The sequence below is a fragment of the Struthio camelus genome, chromosome 3 (assembly GCF_040807025.1).
Source record: "Struthio camelus isolate bStrCam1 chromosome 3, bStrCam1.hap1, whole genome shotgun sequence".
NCBI classification, from domain to species: Eukaryota; Metazoa; Chordata; class Aves; order Struthioniformes; family Struthionidae; genus Struthio; species Struthio camelus.
Genome location: NC_090944.1, coordinates 93478589 through 93491055, shown reverse-complemented (window position 1 = coordinate 93491055; position 12467 = coordinate 93478589). Strand labels below are relative to the sequence as shown.

The 12467-nt window shown below is 36.2% G+C and overlaps 1 protein-coding gene across 10 annotated transcripts in view; it reads left to right on the top strand.

Annotated features, from left to right (window-relative positions):
- Positions 1 to 12467, top strand: part of SMOC2 (SPARC related modular calcium binding 2) — a 155740-nt gene that overhangs the window by 78357 nt on the left and 64916 nt on the right. For all 10 annotated transcript variants that reach the window (XM_068939124.1, XM_068939126.1, XM_068939123.1 and 7 more), the window contains one exon: positions 494 to 568. In XM_068939124.1, the coding sequence (XP_068795225.1) occupies positions 494 to 568 (75 nt within the window). The remainder of the gene's footprint in view (positions 1 to 493; positions 569 to 12467) is intronic.

Here is a 12467-nt window from a genome sequence, read left to right as displayed (position 1 = left end):
CTGTCCACAATATATTACCTAGCTATATAGGATTTGTCTTTTACCAGGCCTATTTATCTCTAATGAAACTTACTGCTCTGTAAATGAACAGCTGAAGGCCTATACGCAATGGTAGTTCTATCCTGAGACTCTCTTACTGCTTAGCCTAAATCTAGAAGAATCTAATCTGAAGTTATTACATGTTTTGGGGCCACATCAGGATATTTCTATTCTCATTAAATACAATTTGATTCTACAAGCATTTCTTTCAACTTTTTGTGTAAATGGAATAAGGAAGGAACTCTTCAAAAGGAGTGAGGATGTTAGACATTGCTGTACAATTCTTTCTTTGCCTTGTCATGAATGAAGATTTTATTTGTTCTAGTAGAAAACTGTGTGCCCTTTTCTTTTTTAGGTCTGAGTAGCTTTAAGACTCGCACGTACTATTTAACTTCTAGTAACTTTTAAAAATCTACAACGTTTACAAACTTTGTTTTACTTTTTTTTTTTCTAGATATAGCTTCTCGTTATCCTACGTTATGGACTGAGCAAGTAAAGAGTAGACAAAACAAAACCAATAAAAGCTCAGGTAAGAATCTATGGTATCCTTGCTTTGCAAAGATCCTGTGAAGCCATGTATTAAGTCTTGCTAAAACTGAAGCCATGCAATGAAGCCATTTTAGTAATCATTATGCTCCCACTCTCATCACAATAATAACTTAACAATTTGATATGTGAAGCTTTTGTAGATTCATGTATCATACGTTCACTTTGTATATAAACAGTTTGGGCCAGGCTTCAGGTGGTGTAAATTGGCATTACTCTACTAAAGCCCCTGGCCCACGCCTGTTTGTATCTGTGAGTGGATCTGACACTTTATTTTTCTTGTCCTCTTTAATTTTCTGTCTTTCTATTTTCTATTTGTATTCTCATTATTTTGGTGATGTGTAGCAAGAAGATACTTGTAAAAGGGTGGTGTCGGTTATATAAGTTTAGTGGTCAGTCGCAGGAGACAAGCCGGAACAAAAGCATAATCCTGTCACAAACCAGTTAACAGAAAACTGAAAGGACAGTGTTACCCGTTTGTTTCTTATATCACTGTGCAGATTTACAGTCATCTGGTATTTTACAAACTGATTGCCAGTTTAGTGTGCGAGATTAATTATGCTACCTTTTTTACAATTGCTAAATTTTGGCTTTAGTTTTTCACCACTCTTCAGAAATGAGCTTAGGAAAGCTGAGCTAGGAATGCCAGGCAAATATGCAAAGACTTGAGCCTCTCAAATATTGAGATACGTTCAATGCTTTGGTGGGCTTCAAGTGTTGAGGCTTTCCTTCTTGCCCCCTCCTTTCAGTAGAATAATCTTTAGAGAAACTTCCTGAGTTTCCTAAATTATTTTGCTCTGGAAAAATGTTTGATTTCAAAGGAAACATTAATAATAAAGGCCATGACTCAGTAAATCACCCAAAAGCACACTTAAGAACCAGTGGAAATTGAGCTTGTACTTTACATTAAGCACCGTGCTTAACTATTTTACTGAACTGAGGCCTGAAAGGATTTAAAAAGACAAGCAATCAGCATAAGAAGGAAAGACATATTCATACTAGGAGGTCCACAGATTCCTTTATATGAATTATTTTTAACAACAAAGGAACAGTTATTAACACTTCTTCCTCTCCTTGATGCTCTAGTAGGCACTTAAGAAAAGGATTTTAAACATAGTATAAACAAGTCCTTGAAGGAAACCCTTTTCATGCTGGAGATTTGTCCTGTTATTTCTTTATTCAGTGGTAGAGAGAACAGAATTCCTTTGAGATTTTTACTGAGTAAAACCAGTCTATAGGAATATATTACTTTTAGGGTATTTATTTCATTTTTACAATGCTAGAGAACAGCAAGGTCTAAAGCAAGAGTAACTGAGTTCGGAGCATAGCTGTAGTAATAGAAAGCTTAAACACACAAACAAAACAAAGCAAAACAAAAAAGGAAAACGCTGAAGGAAAGCCTAGAAATTTTTACTGGGAGCTCTTAAGCTCCAGTTTATCTAAGATCATAGTTACAAAAAAGGAACATAAGAACATAGTCTCCCTGTACATATTATGATTGCTAGCCAGTGGTGCATTAGCATCAAAAACATGACTTTACTGGATTTGCTAATAGCAAGGACTTGCTCACAGTTATGCTATGTATACAGAGTCCCTGGAGGGTTTGTACAGTAAGCATCCCTGATGTTCTAGAAGGGACCATTGCTATCTGTGCTGTTACTTTTATTATCTATGTGATAGGATATTATCAATCAAAATGAATCCAGGTGTTAAAACCAGTGACTGTATTAGTTGTGTAAGGCAGCATCTTTCTTCTAGATTCCAAAAATATAACGGCATGTCATGTAACCAGGTATTTTTGACTTGTTCTGATAGCTGATCCACACCGATATTCAGTAGCTAGATCTTTGAAGGTCTTGGCAAAACTTGATTAGCTTTTCCCTTTACACTTCATAGAGTGGAGCCGAGGTACATCCACAGTGTACCAACTCTGGGCTGCTACATATATGAAATAGGACCTCATGATTGAATGCACACTTCAGTGAAAGGGATAAATACAGATGTCTTCTTTACTTGGTTTGCTTTGTAAATGCGGATCAGACTCTATTGTACAAACACAAGAAAGCTTATCAAAATACGTTTGAGTAAACTGGGCAGAATATATGCCTACATGTAAAGTGCACTTATGAAACCCAATTTATTGATAATGGGCCAAACATTCCTTTGCTGTGCTTTAGTAATGCAGGTGCTTTTAACAAAATTATTCTGATGCAAATAACAGAATAACCTCGCCCTGTATGTAAAAAATAAGCAAAATCATAGTGCTATCAATTTCAGACAAATTGCAGATATCCTACTTACAGGTTACCTACATTAGTTTGTATTGCTCTTATTTTTAAAATTTTTTACCTGAATTTATGTCCTAATATGTCATGGTCTGCAAGTTATGGACGTAGCTTGTCTTGATTTGAGAAATCGTTTTGTTCAGGAGAATGTTTTTATGGCTTAAGGCTCACGTTGTATTTATTGTACTCATCCTGAAGTGGTTTGCTTTTGCTTTTCTGCAAATAACCTGCCAATCATAATTAGTCAATAAAATTAGAGTAAGCTTTTAGTATTTGGAAGATAGAAAATAATATCTTAGGAAATTCTAGTTTACATTAGTTATCCAGTGTTTTCATTTGATCTAAATCAACCTAAATTAATTTAGCACAGAGAAATGGCATTTGGAGGATTTACAGATGCAGGGCATGAAATTACTGGATTATATTTCCATGCCATATAATGGTTTCTGGTGCATATTCTGTTTGTTGGTTCAGAGAAATAGGCTTTTGCTGCTCATAAAAGGAGTTTGCAGAAGCAGTATTTAACATATTAGCTTTTGATGAAAAAATGTTACTCCTGGCAAAAACCCCAGTCAACATCAGGTTGTATAACAATAGCTCTGTATAGAATGATGACTGTGGGTAGAAACATTTGACTCTGCATTTTAGCTCTTTTTGTGTGTTGAAAATGATTTTCAAATGTTATTTTTTCTAGAACTTTTTTCTTCCTAGATTTAGAGAAAGCATGTTTCTGGCTGCTAAAATAACACGGTGTTTGCTAGAATTATAATTTTATACATATACTTCTGTGCCTTTACAAGTATTTTAAGATTTTTTTTTCTGGACTTCTTTTTACCCCTCTGCTCCACATTGCTTCCCCCATTTCACAAAAAGTATTTTGATTTTGCCGTAGCAGATTGGCAAAAATATGAAGAATTATGGCAACAGCTAACAAAAATAAACAGAAATGCGTTGAACGTACTGAACATGGTGCTGTTTGGTTCCTGAGTAAGACATCAAAATTTAGCAGTCTATACACTGCTGTCTGTATACGAATTCAGTGTTTAAGCTCCTGCTGTAGTCAGTGGTGATATGGTCGTCATAGGCACTGACGTCTAGAGAGCAGTTCACCTGATCATAGCATTAACACTTGCACTTGGTCAGCTAACTAGATATGTGGACCTCACTGAGTGTGGTGACTAGTTTGTATATCTAGTACAAACTGCAAATACTTGCTCATGAGCTAACAGGGACCATGAAGTTTCCTGAGGGGAGCTCAGGTTGGACTATAGATCTCTTAGGTTGCCTTTAGTAAATCTGCCCTGCCAGCAGTTTATATTACTGTGGACCTCTTGAGAACCAAATGTCACATTTTTCAGAGGATATATGTCATTTTTTGAGTTTGAGTACAGGCGAAGGAAGGGTAACTTCAACTCTTGCCACACTGGCCTTCGAAGCTCAGGATTCACTTTGTTGGCTTGAATTTAAGAGGTAAAATATTTCTAATAGTCTGGTGTGGGAGCACTTCCATGGAAAAGAATAAATACACTGAATTTAACTGACAATATCACTAGTATTTAAAAAATTCTTAAAGTACAGAATAATTTTAAAGTACAGCTCTGTAACACACATGCAAATGAGAATAAATAACTCTCAATATGGAATTTCATTAACTGGAATGCAGAAAGGCATGCATAATCTGGAATATACTTACATATTTGCTTAAGGTCATTAGAGGTTCTTATGATTATATAATTCAAGTTAAAAGTGTCAAAGTCAAATAATGTATCAGTGGGTAAGACACATTAAAGTCTCATGGATTTTCCATTCAGTTCTATTTGCTTATTATTAATATTAATAGTTTTTTGTTCTGCTCCCTCAAGGATTAAATAGTAAGGCATTATTAGCACATATGATTTATATCTTCATTGATCAGTTGGGAAGTTTATTTAATACGTATTCTATTGAGTATTGTCAAATTTGGAGTCTGATTGTTGATAATCTGGTATGATGAGCAAAATAGGAGACAGGAAGAAGTTGTCATATTTATTTATACTTCACTGAACTTGACTTTGATTCATGCGCTAAATTTTACATGCATGAAATCACTGGGTAGAAATTTAGGACCCCTGGAAATCAATGGCAGAACTCCCAGACATCGATTCCGCAACCATTTATCTTCTGTCTACATGCTACTAGTTCATGTAGTCCAAATTTCCTCTGAACCAGGCATAGACATGTGATGATATGACATACTGTTTATGCCAGTTGTATGCTTTGTGCCAGCTTTGTGTTTTTATAGGCTTTAATCAGGAGCTAGAGGACAAGCAATACGTGGTCCAGTGTAAAATTGAGTTGGCACATGGAAAATTCTGGCATAAAGCCTGTTGAGGGAGGATCAGCCTGTTAAAATTCGTAACACATCTGTGCAAAAAATAGTGCATAATGTGACCATGAAATTTTTGATCTAGCACTAAGAACGTTAAACTGGAATTTACTGACTCTTTGAACTGTGGCTTTAGTGACTTCAACACTGCCAAGATTTTAGCCATTTTACCTGGATGTTTGGGTAATGTAGAATCATCTACACTGAAGTGCACATATAGTAATGTAGTACAGACTGCAAATACAAGTGAAAAAAGTAGTATAACATCTGCTGTGAATACTTTCTTAAAAGAATAAAGTATAGACTTTAAAAATCCTGTAAATGTTAATCCAACTATCCATATATCCGTCCCAAGTAGTTGTGTGCACTTGTCCGTCCATATAGTCTGAATCTGTTGGTAAAGTCTCTCAGTGAGACTGACTAATGTGACAGAGTGACGTTCTGAGGTTGAACACAGTTTCTCTTAACTGGTCGTTTGACAGTTTTAAAGCGCTTGCACATTCATATTTTTCTCGCATGGAAGCTATGACGTTGGTTGTCAATGAGGTTTCTGTTTTGTTTGCTTGCTTTGTTTTGTTTCTCAGAGGCAATTGTTCCAGTGGGATCCCTGTGCCCTGATCATTCTCTAAAAGTTACCTTTTCACAAAGAACTAACACAAACCTTTTTCCATACTTAAGTGCTCACACTGATTCCAAACTGAACCTAGCTAATATTTTCCTGCTATGCCTACCCTCGCAAAACTCAGTCCTGAAGTTAGTTAAAAATCAGTTACGCCTGCATGAAAAACCCTAAGTAGCATTTTCTTTCTTTCGAAATTAATGTAAGAGTTTGTGTGTCTGCCCAGTCACATCAATTCTAATGACAATTCCTCTGTAAGTATAGGAAAATGAGTAACTCTCAGGAAAATGAATAACAGTTCAGCTACTTAGTATTTATTCTCATTTATTGCTGCATTTTCCAAATGTTGCTCTTAATCTTGACTAGAGAGAAATCTTGTGCAGTTGAAGATGTGTGAGCTAGCAAGAAAAAAAAAAGATCTAGACAGCTGCACATTTCCAATTATAAAAGTCTTAAAAATTAATTAGAAGTTTTCTAGGGCTATTTTGAATTAGACTCATTTTGCAATATGAAGATTGCATGACTAGGTATGCAACTAGTCATAATAAAATAAAAATGTATATCATAGTAAACTGAGAAAAGAGTGAAGGGAAAAGGTGGAATAGGATATTTCAAAAGCTTATTCCCCCCTGTTTTTCAACTGAGATTCCGAATGCTTAGGATTTTGGCTTGTAGAACCATTGCAAATATTCTATTCTCAAATTTGTCTGTATTCAGTGCTTAAGGAGGGGTAGGTGAAAACTTTTTAAAGGAAGTGACTTTAAATCCAGCAGAATATACATGTACATTCAAAGAGTCAAACTGACTCTAAATGCTTTACATTCATATTGGACACCCGGAAATTGATTTTAGATGAATATATAAAGTAGATTTGTATAGGAAAGCAGCTTTAGTTGGACTGGCTCATTATTTGCAAGCAACTGACTTACATATGTAAAACAAAATGTTTTTTCCCCTATTTTTTTATCACTAAGTTCAGCCCAACAAGATAGTGGTTTTTTGCAATGGTTAGGGAGATATCAATCATATTCAGAGATAGCATTTGCCTTCACAAACTGCATTGTAAGTAGAGCCATTAGCTGTAGCAGGAGAAACTGAGAGTGGGAATCAGTTGTCTAAATATTGACATCTACTGCCACTTGATATGTGCAAGGGTATCTGAGACATGTGCCTGGGGCTGGGACATACGACAGCTTGCTGAAAACCTATACCCTTCTGGCATCCAGGTTTGAGTACCTGGTCCAGAGTACCTGAAATAGCACTGAATTAAGCCCTAAGGATCTCAGTTCAGGTCATCAAATGCAAGTACAAGGCAGAACTACTGATTTTAAGTAGTCTTCAAACATATCAATTTGCTAGTAAGTTCATACATTAATTCTGTTAATGGGAACTCAGTCCATTAGAGACAAATCTAATCCCTGCAGTCAGTCTCTGCCAAACTTTGGAGAAGTTCTAATCCAGATATTAATGTGAACCTTGTGGCTTGAGTTCATCTGCAGGCTAATGAACTGCACAAAAAAAAAAAAAACACTAGCATTTTTTACATGACATCTACAGCTGAAATTTGAATGTTTTGTGATGGCCACTGACCTGGCTTTTGGGGCTTATGAAACTTATTGCTGTTGGAAGACATCACCTAGTAAAATGTTTGTTGTTTGATCTGCTGTTATCTCAGCAAGTTGTGCATGGAAGATAAGAGAAAGACATTTTGAGGAAGTTGGGTAAGAGAACTTGAAACAGAAGAGGGCTGGAAGCTTCTGGGTATTAGGACCTCCCCAAACTCTTTGTGTTGACTCTGATTACTGACTCATTAACTGTTCCCTCTGGATTTCCTGAGTGAACACAACTACTTGGAGTGACCTATAATCGGTGATTTGTGTTTTACCGTAAAAACAGCATTGTTTAGAAGCTATTGGGGAGGGAGATGCATGAGACACTATCATTTCTCATTATACCTCCTATTGTGTTATTTTTAAATATTTTGAAGGCCAGGAGATAGCCCTTTTTTTCTCCTCCATTTTTGCTGTTTCCTATCAAGAATCAAAATAAATTCACTCTAATATTTTTAAAGGTGGTTTCGGGGTACTCCCTGGCAGCTGAAAAGCTGGTGGCTTGGGAACTGCTGATTGTACACATTGTTAGGGCCAATCAGTATTTGAATCACTTTTCATTAACACTTTTTAGTTAAATCCTTGTCTTGATTTAGCTCTTACACAAAAGAACAGTATTTTCAGCTTCTTCATCAGTGAAGGCAATTACTTGTCACCCTCCTTTGGTCCCTCTTTCCTCTTCCGTTCCATTCTGTTCCCTTCATTTCCCCTCCTTCCCTTCCCTTCCTTTTCTTTTTTCTTTTTTCTTATATTTCTTCTTCTTTTTCTTCTTCCCTTTCCCCTTCCCCTTTCCCCTTCCCTTTTCCCCTTCCTTCTTCCCCCTTCCTCCTTCCCCCTTCCTCCTTTTCTTCCTTTTTGTTTTTATTTTATTTTTTTCATTTTTATTTTTCCCTAAATTAGTAAAGGAAAATGAATGTTTTCTTTCTGCTCTTTCAGCCTCTTCCAAGAAGATAAACCTTTCCAGACCTCCCCAGAGTGCTTATATCTTATGATACATGCTTAATTTGTAGCTTGCTGGGTCGTACTTACTATAGCGCTGTCCTATCTTTAATAATCCTTTTTACAAGCATTTTCATTTATCTTCATTTTAATTTTACGTATTAGTTCAAAAACTTTATAAACATCAAGTTTTGGCATTTTTAATTTTTTCCTCCTACCGCAGGGAAAGATCCTCGCATTCTAAAACTTGTTTTTAAAAAAAGAGAGTTCTGTTTTACATCTAGTTGATGTTCTTTATGTTCAGGATGTTCCAGAGTTTTATTGGACCCCCACTGTGTTTGTTTGGTCGTGGGGGGAAGGATCTGCTTTATGCAAGGTTGATAATTTCTATTTTACTGCGTATGTTAAAATTTGATGCCAAAAGATACTAATCTTCCCTGAACTATTTTTAATTATACCATATTACTTTCTGTAGCAAGCAAATGACACAACAGTTGTGCCTGAAGTTCTCCTTTAATTTTTAGACATGCAGGCCGCCACCCGCCCACAGCTTTCTTTCCACAGTTTGCCAGACATCAGATTGCATAATCATAAAAGCATCAATAGATTTCATAAGCTGGATGTCAGGCTAGCAGTTTATGTTTTACTGGACAGATACACATACACACACAGAGAAAGTAAATCTTGTTAGTGCAAAGATACATATTGGATCGGGTCATATCTAAAGACATCATCTTTCTAGGAAATAAATAAATCTTCCAGTCCACAGAGTTTGGATCTGGCCTTGACTATACTATGTTTGCTGGGCTGTGTATAGGAAGATAGGTCTGCATGGGGGTTGCATATTTTGCAGGCAACTATAATAAGTCCAGAAGGATCCTCAATAATTGCTGCCAGGCCTTCTACCATTATGCCAATGACCTGATGATTCTGAGAAATGTGCATTTTCCATGCCTTTCCGGCCCTTCCCTGCCTCCTGCCCCTCCCAGACACCCGCAAAATAAAACAAAAAAAAACCTTTCTAAAAGCAACGAACACAAAAAGTAACCTAAGATCTTTGTCAATATGGTACAGCAAACTTTTTCTTGATCCCATGCACTTTCTTTGGCAAGAGACCCAGGCCAAGAGTGAGGACTTGGAATTAGGCACCTAAATCTGTAAAAGGGCATCTTAACACCCGTCCTATTTTTTTGAAATGTTGAGAGTCCAAAATGCTACCCTTGAGGTCAAGCCATTTAAAAAATTAGAATATTATAAAATTAAGGAAATATTTGCAGTGTTAGAGAGCTCTAAGGCTCTGATCTTTTCAAAACTTCCATAAGATGGTGGTTGTGTTCTCGAACAAAAAACCCCTTTTTTTTATTATAAAGATGGTGACAAAAGTAATTCTGTTGCTCCAAGATTATTCATGGAACTCTCCAACTTTCTGCAAGGTTAGGGGCTCCTTATGTCTTCATCTGTGAGCTGATAAAAAACCTGGAAAATGCTAACCTTAGAGAAAACCAAAATGTTAAGAATTCACTATTTTAATAAGGTTATCCAGTGAGCTGTTCTGGCAAGTTTTTCCTGTTTTTATGGGACGGACTGTTCTGGAAAAAGTAATTTTCTCTTTCTTTCACTAGAATCAGTCAAATGACCAACTGTCTACCCTTCCATTAATTGAGGAAAAAGTACTTTAAAAATCCCAGAACACTTATGGCAAAATATTTCCCTGTTAATATTTCCCTGTGAATTGTGACATTCTACTCTGTGACGTGGCTATACTTTGTACAAAAAACTCCCACTGATATTAATGAAAATACTGGCATGGACAGATTGGTAGGCATGTAATGTGCATCAGCTCTGGTGTTTGGAGTCAAAGTTTTACCTCACTTTCCTGATATGTACTTCTCTGACACAGTGAATTCATTTTTAGGTGTTCCCTTGTATATCAGGTTATGGGCAGACATGACTGAATTTTAGAGAGATTTTTAGTGAGATCATTTGTCACATACGACTTCCAACTTTCTTCTTTGCCAAAGCATATATCTCTGAACAAACTTTCTGAAAAGATTGACAGCTCATGCTACAAATCATGCATAGCTTAATTATTTTCAAATTAAATTATTGGCTTTTTTCCTTCTTTAATGCCTGAAAAAATTGCCATATGATACAGGAACTTTTTGTGGCTTCATCAATAACATTAGCATTTTTTATTTGGTACAAAAGCAAGAGAAATCTGACTCCTACTGAGACTTCTGTAGAAGAAGTGTAATTCACCCCCAAAACCTGCACGCTGGTCGCATGTTTGCAATGCAGTTGTTGTATCAGCCCAAGTGTGCGCTTGGACTGCAGCATCTGCTTTTATGGACTGTTAAGATCTTAGGTTTACACCGTCATCCACGGATCCTTTCCCTCAGCCTGCCCTTAATGCAATGCACTGGCTTTTCTATTTGGGACCAATATAGAGCCTCCTTTCCATGAAAAATGAAAAACCACACTGCAGGTCATAATTGGAATGAGGGAACTTGCTGTAGTCAAACTACATTTCTAAAGTATGTAAAACCACTTTGAGATCTTTTGATCTTTAAGATGTTGCATATACCCCAAATATTGTATTATTTCTGGCCTGCTTTCTTCTTCCCTCCACCCTGTCCATCATGCTGTCCTCTCTCATAACAGACTGTTCCAGACAAATACTCTACACTCTGTTTTCCCTGCACTCTGCTCTGCCTAAAAATAACATTAGCTATTGTTGCCATAATGCACTAGGTTTCTGTGTTACTGGAGAAGAAGCAGTGGTTGAAGAGACAGGCCACTGTTTTTCATTAAGCTATTTTTAATACCTGTTTTAGTTTAAGAACAGCAGGCCAAGTATCTACATTCAACCACAAATAAAGATATGTTTAAATAAGATTAAGGCTGTAAATTAAATTTCAGCTCTTAAATTCTCTGGGTGCACTACAAAACACAAGAGAAAAGAGAGGGTAAAGCTTAATATCACAGAACGATTGAAAATGCAGCCTCCTCTGGAAAACTCTGACTTCTTAGGGAACTTCTTTTGAAAAGATACACATTTTCAGCTCAAAAATTATATTTTTCAAACCAAAATTCAGATAAACAACCAAAAAAGCTTACAAAAAGCTGAATAGTTTTGCCCCAAACCTCAAAATCTTGATTTTGAAATGTTCATTGTAAGACCTTGTGGATGCTGTAATTTTAAGACCTTGTGATCCCCTTCTCTTTCAGGGGTTGAGGTCCTTAGACTGACTATGGCAAGATATGATTTTCCCCTTTTTTAAAAACAATGGGATACCTCAGATAAGTTACACTGGCATAGGGCATCTTGGATCATGTAGTTCCATTGGAATTTCGATAGAAAGAAACGACGTTTTGTTGTCAGTCCTTATTTTTATTTTATTCTCATAAAAATCTTTTTTTTTTATGAAAAGCAAACACTTATTAATAAAAAATATGTTTTCATCTAAGGACCTGATTTTCTATCAAATACAGTCACAGTGAAACATTTTCAATGAAGCCTGTTACAATCATAACAAGCAATGAAAAAATTGTGTTATTACTGCTTAAACAGTGAGTTACCTTGTTTCATTGGCTTCCAGTGAGATCTTAATGTTGTTTAAACTTGTCACTTTTATTGTCCTTCAGTGAGTAAAGATAACTTATCAAAATGAAAAGATTTTTATTGTGCATCAAAAGCACTCTGTTTTGATGACTGCTTAGATGTAGTTTTTTTTGGACTAGAGTGTATTATAAATACATAAAGTCCTGAAATCTTTATATTTCAAACTATTAACGGAATACATTTGGACCTGTCCCTGTATTGTAACATTCATTTGGAAATGAAGCCAACAGGCTTGCTTTCCCTGCCAGCAAGTGTTAAGGGTGCTTGCATTTTCTAGAAGAGTTAGTGATATACAAGCAAGTAAGGAGACTACATAGATGACTTCCTTATTTTTTCCACTGTTCTCATTAAGCTTGCAGTGATGTTACCTTTCTGACTGCAGTGTAGTCACTACTACATAGTCTGCTCTCAGCGAAAAAAGATTTTGTGCCTACTGAGACCA